Consider the following 13708-nt stretch of genomic DNA (forward strand, 5'->3'; position numbering starts at 1 on the left):
TTATGTCTGAGCTGCCAAGTAGCTCAACCTTTGAAATGGGCGATTGAGAGAGCTTTGTAGACCAAATCAGTTGCAACTAGTGGAATGGCGAACATATTACAATGCGTCCATGTCCTTCTTATAGCGTGTCTGACACCCAGCGAGAGTGCTTTGGGCATATTCGCTTAGGAAATAACACGTAAATTCTCGTGATTTGCTAGGTTCAACCTTGCACCCTCCGTGCCCAGATGGTGACGCTGCAGATCTTTGGGGAGGTAAGCGAGATAAGCGAGACGAACGAGCTACGCGGAACGGAAGCCGGTCACCGATTCAATATCCTAATCGGGAAGGATAGTAGGACAAATTCTTTGTTCGGCTCTTCATTGCAAAGGTAGAAGTTATTTAAGAGGAATATGTGTCTCGCACTCATCAATGGACCATTTCATCAATTTCTCAGCCTGTATGGTAATTGCGTGACACGGAAATCGTCCCATGAGCGCAATAAAACGATCTAAATACATGGCCCAAGAAGTAATTCGAAGAACTTGACCCAACATGGCTGAAAATACTACACCGACCGTGAGACTTTGGTACTCCCCGGGCGCATGCTCATTTGTTCCACATGTGGCACTAGGCGAGGCGGGCATCAAGGCAGATCTCATCCTAGCCCAAGTTGGAGCTATGGCGGAAGAATTTCAAGCAGTGAATCCTAAACGCCGAGTCCCAGTGCTAGCCATCGACGACGAAGTCATCACCGAGATGGCGGCGATACTCACAGCGGTCTCCTCGCTTGCGCCAGAATCAAAACTACTTGGGCGCACCACGTTGGAGACTATCCGAGTATATGAGTGGCTGAACTACTTTTCCACAACTGCTCATGCTCAAGCCGTAGCATCGGTTTTCCGGACGGAAAGATTCACCAATGACCCATCGACCTATCCGGCGATTCGGCAAAAGGGACGGGAAACGATTCAAGAAGTCTATGCATTGATTGAGGAAAAGCTGAAAGCTTCAGGAACCCAATTTGCTGTCGGAGACTCTTTTACTGTCGCCGATGCTTGTCTCGTCCTACTATACCTTTGGGCGTCAAGACTGAACATCGAAATGGAATAAACGTATCCCTTTTATACGGTATACGTAAATAGGCAGGCTGAGAGAGAATCCGTGAAGGAAGCCCGAAAGATTCATACGCTGTGATCAACCTGTATATGTCTCCGAGCCAACCTAGTATAAGCACTTACTTTCAGTCCGTTTCTCAGATGTGAAGGTGAGGCGATGCCGTAGATGACGCCCTCTGTATGGATTGTATTATCTCACTAGAGCCACAGGCACACCGGCTTTTGCCTACAAGAATAGAAGGATACGATGGCTCGGGCCAGGACAGACCTGCTTAGCGTAAAGGCTACCGGAACAGGAACTAGGGTTGTAACGAATTGCCTAAAAGGTTCAGACCGCTAAGGCGACATTTGTCAGCTTACCGGGGGGTCTCCCAGAGGCTAGATCGTACCCAACCTTAGGAAAGGTAAATGATTCCAAAGGGTGTCAAGCCTCCTGGTAGACCCGTATTCGAACGAAACACTATGATCTCACCGCATAATAAGAGGCGTTACGACCCTAGGGAATTAGCTTCGCTCTCGCGCAGCTATAATGCCTTGACAGAACGCCATTTCGGACTTTGACTCCTGACACAAATTACTCATGGCCACAACAGCGCTACACGGGTGGCACCCCGGCGAGCTCAGCATCCAGCGAAAGCTCGGGTTCGCTAACGCCGTCACTGATGGCTGGTCCCGCATCAGCAACTTCATGCCAGAGCAGCATCGCCTGTTTCACACTTCCAATCTCCCCTTCATTCCCATCGCTACTCTTGATGAAGAGGGCCGACCCTGGGCCTCAATTGTTGCTGGACCTACGGGTGAAGTTGGTTTCGTGAAGAGTCCTGATTCACAAACTCTGTCCATTCATACTCGATTATGGGAAGGTGATCCACTTTTAGACACAGCCAAAGCATGGATCGATCAAAAAAGGCGAAAAGCACCTCGCGAGAGATTTCTCACTGCGGGCCTGGGCATTGAATTCTCAACGCGAAGACGAAACAAGTTTGCGGGGACTATACGCGGTGTGAGACGCTGGTCGGATTCAGAGTACCAAATTGACGTGGATGTCATCGAGGCCCTAGGGTGAGTAGGGTCAAGAATCACCATGCTACTCTTGTAGATCAAATGCTAATATACTACCAGAAACTGCCCAAAGTACATCAACATTCGCAAGCTCGTACCCTATCCGCATACGCGACCTAAAGTTGTCTACCAACATCAGCATCTGAATCCGCAGCAACGCCTTCCAGAAGAGATGATTCAATTCATTACCGACGCCGATACCGTCTTCATCGGGTCAATCTTCAAATCAGATGTCTCGGAATTCCCTTCGCACGCCGGCATGAATGCGCGAGGTGGTTTACCCGGTTTCATTCGTGTCCGCCCATCCGATGGTCGCACAGTGGTGATTCCAGATTATTCAGGCAACCGATTTGTCTCCAGTCTGGGAAACATAGAGTCTAGTGGGGTGGTCGGCTTGACTATCGTATCTTTCACAACAGGAGATATTCTCTACCTGACAGGCACTGCCGAGAACATTGTGGGATCACCCGCGCTCAAGATTATGGCTAGACATGCCAGTATCACATCGGTACATGCTACAGGCTTCACCTTTGTTCACGACGCTCTTCCCGTCCGACAGCAAATGGGCACCTCCGTTGAGCGCAGTCCGTACAGCCCGAAAATCAAGTACCTGGTAGAAGAGGCGGGGACACAAATGGGCGGTGCTCAACAACATAAAGCGCAGCTTCAAGAAGCAGTACAACTCTCTTCCGACCTTGCTGTTTTCAAATTCAAAGTCAGCTCAGCTGCCGGTGCCAATGATCTTAACATTCGCCCCGGGCAAGCTATCGTACTTGACTTTATGGATTGGATTGGGCCACCTCAGTACCAACACATGGCGAATTCAGCACCTGGGTCGATCAATGACGATCGAGTCCGCACTTGGACCGTGTCGAGCGCTCACGAAGAAGGGAAGACGATTTGCTTTGAATTAACCATGCGCGAGGTGATAGGAGGTGCGGTCACTGGTGCCTTGTTTGATCTCCTGAGGAAAGCCCATGCAAGCAAAATCGGTCAACCAATTTACTTCAATGCCCTTGTGTCTGCAGACATTGTTGGCATCACGGGGGACTTTTGCATGGGCCAGGGCAAGCTCAATATTCTGTTGGTAGCCGGTGGAATTGGGCTAACACCCTTTCTGGCCATGCTCAGTGCACTGGCTGAGCGGGGGTCCAAAGCCGAGGGTGAAGTCGTCTTTGTTTTGGCAACAAGAGAGCCAGAAATCATGGTCAACTTGATGAAACCAGCTCTTGAAAAGATGTCATCGACGATAAACATCAAAATCGCCATGTTCAGCAATGAATCGAACTTCGACACAGCATATCTCAATACACCGAGCCGGGAGATCTCCATGCACACGGGTCGTGTTGTCGCAGAGTACTGGAAAGGCTTACCACTAGACAAAGAGGTCTTTATCTGTGGTCCCAATGGATTTGGGGACTCGGTCACTGACGGACTACAAGCCGCCGGTTTCCCATTGACTCGAATCCACAGAGAAGGTTTCTATTAAAGGGGATGGTGTATAGTAATGCATGTCAAATGAAGCTTTCAGAAATATATTCCTCTTCCTTTTCCAATAAACTACTCATACACTCGAGCAGTTTCTAGTATCAATTTTCCGAGGAGGTGTCTCTCAGGAGCCAGGTATGAAATCTCGGTAAGGATTGCCTGCGTTTCGTCGAATGACAGAACGGGCATGCGTCCTTCCAGATTCAATTTTATAAACAAATTCATCGGTGAAATAGCCGACCTGCTAGAGGGGTAGGCCGAATTTCAACTCTATTTCAAGGAGGAAGACGGAGCCGGCGAGAGAGCATGCTCCTTGAGAGTACCAAAGCTTCAATGATGGTTGATTGGTTTGGTCCATGTCGAGACAGATGAATCAATGAACGGAATTGTCAAGAAGATCATCGGTCTTTCGAAATCTACTAAAGGCGCGCGCCATAATTATCAATATGACACCCAGCTAATCCAAAAGGTGACGACTAACTCGCTCTACTCGCTTATTTCGGTGAACGTCGTCCGAGTTCAAAAAACTTGAAACATCTCAGTGAACATATCTAACAATTACCAATCCATTTCATCACGATTAGGCAGAAGCCTACTACCGCTCATATGATCATGAAGCGTCTGATTCAGATCAAATTCCGAAAAAGTCAACCATTGCACCCACTCCCTAACCAGATTCTGATGCAACACCCATTCACTGTACACCGTCTCCTGAGCACCATCAAACGTGTCCACAACAGGTCTGCCCCCATTGACAGAAGCTGACCAGCGCGCTATACACAATGGAGAATACAGGCTTCCACCATCTGCATCTCTATCGCTGACTTGGCCGTAGTATGTGACGTAAGCCCGTCCATCCATATCAGGGAAAATGATAGAAAGGACACGTGAAGTCGGTGATGAGAAGTGCTCGATACCAGTCTGTCCCGCGTTTCTATTGACGCGCGTCTCGAGAGTCGAAAGGACATCGAGGCTTGAAGCGAATGCTTTGTTATTGAAGACGCCTTCTTGGCCGACTCGAGCTAGTTCGAATGATATCCAGCGAAGCCATGCTGGTTTGGCGCAGGATTGGGCAGCGAGGAAGAGCATTGGCGAGAACCCTATTCTTAGGGCTTCGCATCCTAAGGGACTGTCTTGGGAGTTTGTCGGTGGAGTGTCTGTGGCTGTTTTGACAAATCGTAGAAACTGGTAGATAAAGTGATAGGCGTCGAGTTCGAGGTTGCCTTCCCCATGGTTGTGGATGCTGAGTGCCCAAAGCAGACGCGCTCGGTAGAATGAATATAATGCTAGAGTGAGGCAGTAGTCTTTTGGTAGAAGCAGGTGAGGTGCCGGGGGCATGGAAAGTTTGTCCAAAGCCGCAAAATTGAAGTTTACGGGGTCTGATAATGCTTCATCGACCTCGTACCTGTGGAATAGGACGGCATAGGCGTCTTTCCATGATTTCAGTCTCTCACTGATGGCCAGAAGTTTGCTCTCTGGTAACTGCCTCAGGTTGACTCCAATTGCGCACCATGTTAGTTGTTTGATTTCGGCGTCCATAGAGCCAATGTCAAGTAACTGTTGCAGCATAAGTCTCGGTGACGGGTCCAGAGACGCCTGAGATGATGATAAAGATAGACTAGGACTTTGACCTTGTCGATATAGCGGATAAATCATTTTGATCACTTTTGGATCCGGCAGGGTAACACGACGAAGGAGATCTAAGTCTTGAAGGCATAGCTCGATCGGTTTCTTGAATCGTTCCGATTCTTGGGTATTCTTAGAGCACATTGCCCGAGAATAATACTGAGCCATATGGATATGTCGCATTGTCGCAGGAACATTCCCGTCGAAACACTGTGTTGGAATCAGTACCACCAGGGTGGTAAGAAGAGATGGAATGTTTTACCTCAACGTATGCAAAGAGGATAAGTACTCCCAATAGAAGAGCCATTGGGATTTGATCACAAGCCAGATTATCTGAAACACCTTGCAAAGCGTTTGCATACGCCCGAATAGCGATGACCTTGGTGTCTAAACCTCGATGGCGGTCATTCTCGCTTTGCTGTGATAACAGCAAAGTTGCCCGATGCATGGATCCGAGAGCGACTATGGCATCAAAGACGTATTCGACTTCCCACGCTTCTTGACAAATATAGTCTCTCCAGAATGAAAGACTCTCCGGTGGGAAAATGTTGGGCATGGTCCTGAAGAGGAACTGGTGGTAGGCCAATACATCGCGGGCCCGTGCGTGCGGCCGCTGTAATGGATCCGGGTTGTTTGGAAGTCCTATCAAAGGCGATCCATCGATGCGTAAGTGTGGATGTGGTGTGTTATCGTCTTGTGGCTCAGGCTCTGTTGAGCGCGACACGGTCGTGGCCGTAACCGTAAGCGTGGCCGAGCTTTGTTTTGGGTGCCTTGTCATAAGATGGCGTTTCTCTGCGTATCCAGCACACTCGACATTCGCGGTTTCGCAGCGCTCGCAGGCCGGCTTTCTTTCATCGCATTTGATTCGTCGTGTTCGGCATGTCAGGCAGCCTGTCCTGGTCCGGCGCCTTTTGTCATCCATGACACCTGATCGGTGATTTATATGGAAACCACGCCTCTCTCAGCACCCCACGCGGCGAACTTGAAAGCTGACAGTCTCAATATTGCTGAAATAAAAATTGAATCTTGTCAAACGGCGTTGATGTTAGCTATTTCAGCCACGGCGGGGCAGTATAGGACTGCCGAGATTCATTACTCAGCACCATGGAATGAGAGCGCCCCAGGTCACACCTTGGGGAAACCATGTAGTTATTAGACTCATTATGCTGATAGCTAGACCAAGTTGCTGGAATATATCGTCAAATTCTCTTCCGTTGGCGCTATGTAAGAAAAAGTCCCATGCGGCCAGGAATCCACTTGCCCCTGGAGATCGACAGCCACGATCCACCGGTGGGCACATTCACCTTTATATATATCTCCGAGGGAGAGCCTTGACCCTCTGGATGTCTGTGCCTCGATCTGGCTAATCTATAGATTGACGATTAGGTATGTACAATACAAGTTGCTTGATTGACAGATAATTCCTGAAACGCCCCAATTAAGTATAACTAATAAACTACTTGGGAAAGAATCAGGACTGTGCGACCTCAGGTGCATTCGGGACCCCGATTGGGCAAATTATCAGCCTCATCTGAGGCTATCACACGATCGAGTCAGCACCTTAGCCCGGAACATTGAATGTCTAGCAGTGTCATCATCGCACAACATTCAGCAGGGGGGTTTCATCCCTGTCTCAATTGTTTAACCTCACCCGCTAGCTAGCATATGCTCAATGCACATCAGGACATGCACCAAGTCCGGTGATAAAGAAACTCGGATTATCAAGGAAAGACAGGGAGAGCCACATGACACGCCCCGCATCGAGCAATGTTATGCTCTTGGATCATGCTCCTGCGCATGCTTGAACCCATGCCATTCCGGAATACGGCAGATACCTGGACAGGATGCACGTGGATTAGGAGTAGAGTCCATCAAGGATTCTACATAAAAGTTGTGCGTGTGCGGCTAGGATGACCCACGGTTCCGGAGTAAACGGCAAGTCGGCGTCGGAGTTGTCAGGTTCCGTTCGAGGATCGCCCGAGGCTCCGGGTTTTCTGTTGACTCACCTTGGTCCGGTACTCGGATGAATTGTTTTTGATGGACATGTCGGGGATTTTGAAGCAGGTGATCACAGGTGACTGTGCATGAGCTTATTTGACTCGAAAATGAGATGGACAATGCGTTGTGCGTTCCTCAGGCGTTCCTCAGACATCCGGGGCCGCTTAGCTAATGGTGACACCAGAGGTAAGGCATCAATGCTCTTTTCCTTTCTGTGCTTCACGCGTGAGGGCCTCGCGACCGATTAGAAATCTCTATCAATAATCCAGAACTCTATACAGATGCCATCACCACTATTTGTCGATATTTCAAACTAAGTATAGATGCGTATCTCCGCGACCAAGAGGGTCTTGATGGTCTTGATGTCATCGAGCTGTCAGGGTGGATCGGCCTCGGAGACGAAGAAGTAAACGCCGAGCCTCGCGATTCTGGGTGCGCCCGTGAATGGCCCGAGTTGCTCAAGCTACCATGGAGATTGAATTTGAATTGGGTGCAAGATACGAGCCACTGCTAACTCCAGCTTCTGAGGTCATTCCAAGAGCTCTCACCCGGCGGGCCTTTGTTCTGGGCCTTGGATGACCCATGATGGGTCTGGATGAGTGATGTCGATAAAGGCGTTCAATTATTGCCTAGACAGGTATGTGGCCATTTTCGGCCGGAATACGATATTCTAAATGAGTTACTCGAGGCATGAATCGTGTTTCGGTGATCACCGTAGGGCTGCCGGGCCAACTTTGGCACCGGTGGGGAACGCAAGTTGACATTGGGCTGCAAAGGGAATATGCTGCGAGAAACAATCCACCAGGGCACAAGGACACCAGAATAGGACTAGGGGGGCTCCCAAGGCTCTCAGGTTTAGCCAAGGCTCCTGGGTTTAGCCATTCTGGGCATCCAATTCGACATTCCAGCTAACTTCAGGCGCAAGACACGAGCATTCCAGGTGTGGCCCCCAAAGGATGGGGCTGAATTCCCTCGTTACTCGCTTCTCGCTTCTTAGGCTGCAAGGAGCGAGGCGGGGGAGGGGTGGTACGTGTCTCGAGAAACTGCGCTGCCTCATGTCAGCCTGCGCAGCCACAAGGATTACAGGACTATGACTCTGGGGAATGCGGCCAAGAGCCAAGCCTATAGGCAGCGCGATAGCCTTGGATAACATTGCAGCCGCATGTAATACAGAGTACGATTACGGAATGAAGGTCCGAGCAGAAATCACGACATGGTAATTGTCATCTTGTCATCTGGTCCCAAGAGGGCGGTGATGTGATCATGAACTAAAGTATATAGTGATTGGAAATCACCAGCTGAGGAAAGTACGGCGCGGGATTATGCGAATTAAAGAACAGACCTTGGAAACCTGAGGAAGGTTGAGTTGAGTAATCGAATAGAAAATGAATGACCGGTTTAAGAAAAAGAAACGGCTCCGGCCGAATTGGTCATCCATGGTGGGTCCAGGGTCTATGCCGAACAGCGAGAAACGGAAGAACGGACATAAGGTGACTCACGGTGACGGGAGGTAAAAGGGTTTATGGATTTACAAGCATAACGGTATTAACAAGCGGGGATAGGTTTTAGAGTTAGAGAGGTAACAGGTAACGAATAGGCGACTCTCTGCATAACCATATCTAGCAATACGAGCTAGATAGCGGTGTGAGGCGCAAGGCATCCCTGGCTGAGTAGAGTCCGTTGGAAAATAAAAATTAGGCAAAAAGGACGAAAGAGGAAAAGACTACGTAGAAAAAAATCAAATTATTCAGCGGATATTCGGGCTCGGTGGATCCACGCATAAAATCGGTGGGGATCTTCGCGCTCCGATCGGGACCCGGACTTTAGACGGGTACACGGGAATGAAAAAAAAAAGAATAATAAGCCAAGCATCATGTTTTATAATCCGCTTCGTCCCCCGTGTTACACTTCTGATCTCCAGTATAACAATACAACCCCAAGGTCTGAAACTCTTAACACGACTTAACTTGAGCCTCTTACCACCCTTGTTCCTATTTGAGTACCTTTGAAACACCCAAGCACCTTGGGTACACCGCCTCGCGCCATAGCCACCTGTGACTGGATGATCACGGTATTGAGTCACCACCTTGGCAGAACGAGTCATTTTCAATTGAGCTCATAAGCACCTCAACGCCATGGATTCCCTCACACTCGCACACCCCGAGGATTCCTCCTTCTCCTCCGCCGCTTCCCCCTACTTTGATTCCCTCACCCGAAGACGTCAACAGAAGAAGATGAGCATCACACAAACTTACTACCTCGCCCATACCGCCCGCAAGAAGCTCACTCGTGAGGCTTCGCGGGCGGATCACGACTTGCGCCTGCTAGTCGGCCACGCCAACCTCCTTGATTCTCTGATGCTTGATCTCGCTGACGCTGAGCGCGAGCAAGAACGCTGGTTCAACCAGACCGTCAGCGGTGCCTCCAAGGCATCCCAGGAAGAGCCTCGACACATTCAATGGGCCTCTACCTCGACCGTGGTCGAGGAGCCCGAAGACTACGAGCATGAGGATGCTTCCGATCTTGATTCGGACCTCAGTGACAGTGACGAGGACGATTCTGACTTCGACGAGAGCGACTTTGTCATCAACACTCCCGTTCGCTGTCGGGCACCATCGCCCGTGGCACCCATTGAGCCCCTCCTGGAAGAGGAGGACGACACCGACTCTGATTTCGAATATGACGACGCCGAGGATCTGGGGGAGTTGAGCTTGACTCGTTCCCCATCCCGGCAATCACCACCTGAGCTGCTCGCCGACCTGGACGACAGCTCCGAGGACGAGGCTACGCCGCCCTCTCCGGACGAACCCACTCTCGAGGCATTTGACGAGAAAGAGGCATCCGCCACCACCAACCCGTTGGAAGGCTCCCAGGCCCATCTGTTCGAGTCAGGGTTCTACGTTTCACAAGAGAGCACAATGATCGAGGCATACTGATCTCGCCTGCCTTGACCCACCATTCTGCATCTCTCTCTTGTATACCACCCACGAAATGTTTTTGACTCTTGTGATACCCTGACGCTTTACGAACGATGACTGGAGCGACGCATAGCTTTTTTCTCCTTCTACATTTTCTGTTTTTCGGCGTTCTTGCGACACCCCATCGCACATGGCACTTTATACACCACTCTACTTTGCATCTCATCTCACGATTACTATGTCGGGCAGCTCTCCCCATCCACAGGTGGACGGGTCCAGACTGTACCCAAGGCGGGGAAAATTGGAAACCCGACCGAAACTTGTATATAGCAAAACACCAAATATACCATTAAAAACAGTTCAAACTTGACATCTTCCTTGTACCTGTACACAATCCAACCTTGGGAAGCACGTAGGCCCAAGTGTAGCTGTAGCTGTATCTAGCAGTCCCCGATTGACCATTCACTGCCAACCACACACCTCCAACGGTGCATGTGACCGGTCGATCGGCCTGCAGGACAGCGCCCTGAGCGCAGTGGCAGCTTAGTTCGGCGCTGATGTGCTCGCGGGGCTTCACCGCTGGTGGATAGATCCACGCCAAAGTGGGCGATAGTCTCCGATCATCGCGGCTAAGTCGGCATAGCGGGCTCCGCTTCGGGTGACTAGTGTCGTGAAGGGTTTGCTGGGTGGAGATGCTCAGGCTTACAGGGGATATGATCTGTGTGCATCAGGGGCACCTGGGGAGGGGGAATTCAATAATTGGATCTGGGCTAAGTCAATATCGTTGACTAGTCATGATCTAGAGGAAGACTAAGGTGGTGGTAACTATCTCTGGTATAGATAGACGGGGTATGGAGCACTTGGCGTTGAGATGGAGATTGCGTTACCAGGAAAGGCCCGGGATCTGCAAACCTATTTTCTGGCTCGATATACGGTTATCTGCTGTCTGTCCAGCTGACCTTCGGAACGGAGAGTGTCAGATGCATTGTCAGATGCATATTTCTTGAAGCTCTGGGGTATCCGGACCCTGGGAGAGTCCATAGGGTTGTATTTCCCGAATGGGTTATAAGGCCCTTGTCGGCCCGAGTTGAACCGCGCAGATAGTTACATAGAACAGACGGGTTGTCGGATAGGCTATTACCGAAGATTCTACGAAATCGTGGAACCTTCGAATGTTCTCTTCGATCCCCAATGCAATACCAAACAGCCACAGGTAAAATACACACAAAGCCCTCCAAGACTGTGTAACCAATATGACACCTGAATGTTCGGGCGGCGAACATGCTATCGATAACCCTTCACCGCCTGCGCTTTCAGGATGAGCCCCTCGCTGCAAGCGTCACAGCTGCCCTCCCCACAAGAGTGATGCCTTACTTTTCGACATCCGAGAGCCACACGTCCAAACCATGAGCTCCTTCATGTTGAAGTCATCAATTTGAAGGATATGCGTGACTGAGCAAATACCATCATTGCGTGCCTCCCGGCTGAAGCATTAGCATCGTGCCCGATCCCTGTTCCACAGCACGACTATATACGAGAAACAGAAACACAGTCGCATCCCCGGAGGGTCAATAACCCCACGCACCACGAGATCACTCTCAAAACGACATCCACCTCTTCTTCCACGAGACACATATCCCTGGCCGATTCCAACCCGGTAGATCGGGTTTCCCTCCTTCAGCGCAAACATGTCAGCACCGCCTTCGCCAAAGCCCTCGTTCGAGTCCGAGGAGCGTCCGGAATCCAGTCAGAGTTTGTCAAAGTCTGCAGCCGCAGGGTCCAAGCACAAGCGCAATATCTCTTTTGAAGACAACCCGAAGAATGGCAGGCCCCGACGAAGGTCGATCCAGTTCCAAGTGGCCGCTGCAGAGTCGCAGCTGCCTAGTCGACCGCTGGAAAAGCGGGTATCCCATGGAGATACGTCGCCCAGGGAAGAAGCAGAGAGAGACCAGCGGTCTGCGCAAGCGGGTCGAGGTCCTTCACCGCCGCCGCCAAAGTACGTTTTTCCCCAGAGGTGCAATATGGATTTTTTTTTATGCTGATTGGTTGTAGGACCTATGAACGGGGCGTCTCCTTCAACACTTTCGACAACCCCGATGCGCCGGACTTTTCCTTGACGCTCAACTACAAACATAAGGGGTATCAGAGTACTCGGCGAAGCCGGTCGTTCCTGGTGGGCACGGATCAAAATGATTACTCAGAGTTCGCCCTTGAGTGGCTACTCGATGAACTTGTCGATGATGGCGACGAGATCGTGTGTCTTCGTGCGGTAGAGAAAGACTCGCGCATGGCTAGTGATGCAGGCATTGAGGAGGGCAAGTACCGCCAGGAGGCAAAGAGGCTGTTCGAGCAGGTGATTCAGAAGAATAGCCAGGACGAGAAAGCGATCAGCTTGGTCCTGGAACTGGTGGTCGGGAAAGTGGAGGATATTATTCAGCGGATGGTAAGATTGGCCAATATCCTATATTTGAGCATTCGTCTAACAGACCCAGATCCGTATATACGAGCCCGCCATGCTCGTGGTCGGTACCCGCGGGCGCAACTTGAAGGGCGTTCACAGTCTCCTGCCTGGCTCTGTCTCCAAATACTGTCTGCAGCAGTCACCTATTCCGGTCATCGTGGTACGCCCATCACCCAAGCGCGAGAAGAAGAAAAAGAAGCGTCGCGCAGATCCCACACGCAAGAGCTACAACCAGATTCTCAATCTCAGCGAGCAGCGAGGTAGCCGCATTTTCGACGCCAGTTCCAGCACAGAGGATGGAGTTTCTAAACTTCCCGACGAGGAGGCTGCCGTTGCCGAAGCGCTCGGCCTTCCAGCATCCTACTCTCATGCCCACTCGCGCAGCTCTCTTTCTGTCTCGGATCGAAGCAGTCTTAGCCATGACGACTCCGATTCTACTTCTCCAGTTCCCCACTCACTTGATGCAGTGGTTATGAGGAGCCCTCTTATCGGCAGCCCTGCCAGTTCAGAGGAGAGCATCAGTCTTAGCGAAGACACGGAGAGACCAGGACATCTACTCATTCCTGAAGCTCTCGATGAGACAAGCGAAGAATCGTCCGACGATACAGAATCAACCTCCAAAGGACCCGACATCGACTCCGCAGCGCCACCACCCGAAGAATCACCTGCAAACCCCGTCTCGATCCCAACGATCGAAGTCTCCAACGACACCGACGAGAAAAGTGCCGAAGAACAATGATGAAAAAGCCGAGGACAATTGAACGACCGATCATTTCACACCTGAGCAATTGCATTTGTACAGCGCCAGGGCACCCAACTCTGGCCCATATACCCCACCAGCGCGCAACATACCCCTACACGTCCCCATCCTTTGACACTCTTTCTGTCTCTCTTTACAAATAGATTGTGAGGACGTATGAAATTGACGCCGAAATGCATTTTTGGTATTCCATCTCAGCCAGCCGAGCCTACACTCCTATCATCTCCTTTCAGTACCTATACTTCTATTTCAGGCATCTTGGACGTCTACGGTTCAAGGGTATATGTAGAACACAGTC

At 50.5% G+C, this 13708-nt stretch overlaps 5 protein-coding genes across 5 annotated transcripts; 4 read left to right on the top strand and 1 right to left on the bottom strand.

Moving 5' to 3' along the window:
* Positions 1–534: 534 nt before the first annotated feature.
* Positions 535–1092, top strand: N7443_004843 (glutathione S-transferase family protein; the record flags this gene model as incomplete). Its single annotated transcript, XM_056884899.1, has 1 exon — positions 535–1092. The coding sequence occupies one exon, from the start codon at positions 535–537 to the stop codon at positions 1090–1092; it is 558 nt and encodes a 185-aa protein (XP_056743177.1).
* Positions 1093–1677: 585 nt separating this feature from the next.
* N7443_004844 (uncharacterized protein) lies at positions 1678–3648 on the top strand (the record flags this gene model as incomplete). The annotated part of the gene is made up of 2 exons (XM_056884900.1): positions 1678–2159; positions 2220–3648. The coding sequence occupies 2 exons, from the start codon at positions 1678–1680 to the stop codon at positions 3646–3648; spliced, it is 1911 nt and encodes a 636-aa protein (XP_056743178.1).
* A 557-nt stretch (positions 3649–4205) lies between these two features.
* On the bottom strand, positions 4206–6051 carry N7443_004845 (CAAX prenyl protease 1; the record flags this gene model as incomplete). The annotated part of the gene is made up of 2 exons (XM_056884901.1): positions 4206–5483; positions 5536–6051. 2 exons carry the CDS (start codon positions 6049–6051, stop codon positions 4206–4208), a joined length of 1794 nt encoding a protein of 597 aa, XP_056743179.1.
* A 3355-nt stretch (positions 6052–9406) lies between these two features.
* On the top strand, positions 9407–10207 carry N7443_004846 (uncharacterized protein; the record flags this gene model as incomplete). The annotated part of the gene is made up of 1 exon (XM_056884902.1): positions 9407–10207. The coding sequence occupies one exon, from the start codon at positions 9407–9409 to the stop codon at positions 10205–10207; it is 801 nt and encodes a 266-aa protein (XP_056743180.1).
* Positions 10208–11877: 1670 nt separating this feature from the next.
* Positions 11878–13389, top strand: N7443_004847 (universal stress protein; the record flags this gene model as incomplete). The annotated part of the gene is made up of 3 exons (XM_056884903.1): positions 11878–12185; positions 12242–12632; positions 12682–13389. 3 exons carry the CDS (start codon positions 11878–11880, stop codon positions 13387–13389), a joined length of 1407 nt encoding a protein of 468 aa, XP_056743181.1.
* Positions 13390–13708: the final 319 nt, after the last annotated feature.

This window comes from Penicillium atrosanguineum (assembly GCF_028827265.1).
Source record: "Penicillium atrosanguineum strain IBT 20685 chromosome Unknown utg000003l_segment0_segment0, whole genome shotgun sequence".
Classification (NCBI taxonomy): domain Eukaryota; kingdom Fungi; phylum Ascomycota; class Eurotiomycetes; order Eurotiales; family Aspergillaceae; genus Penicillium; species Penicillium atrosanguineum.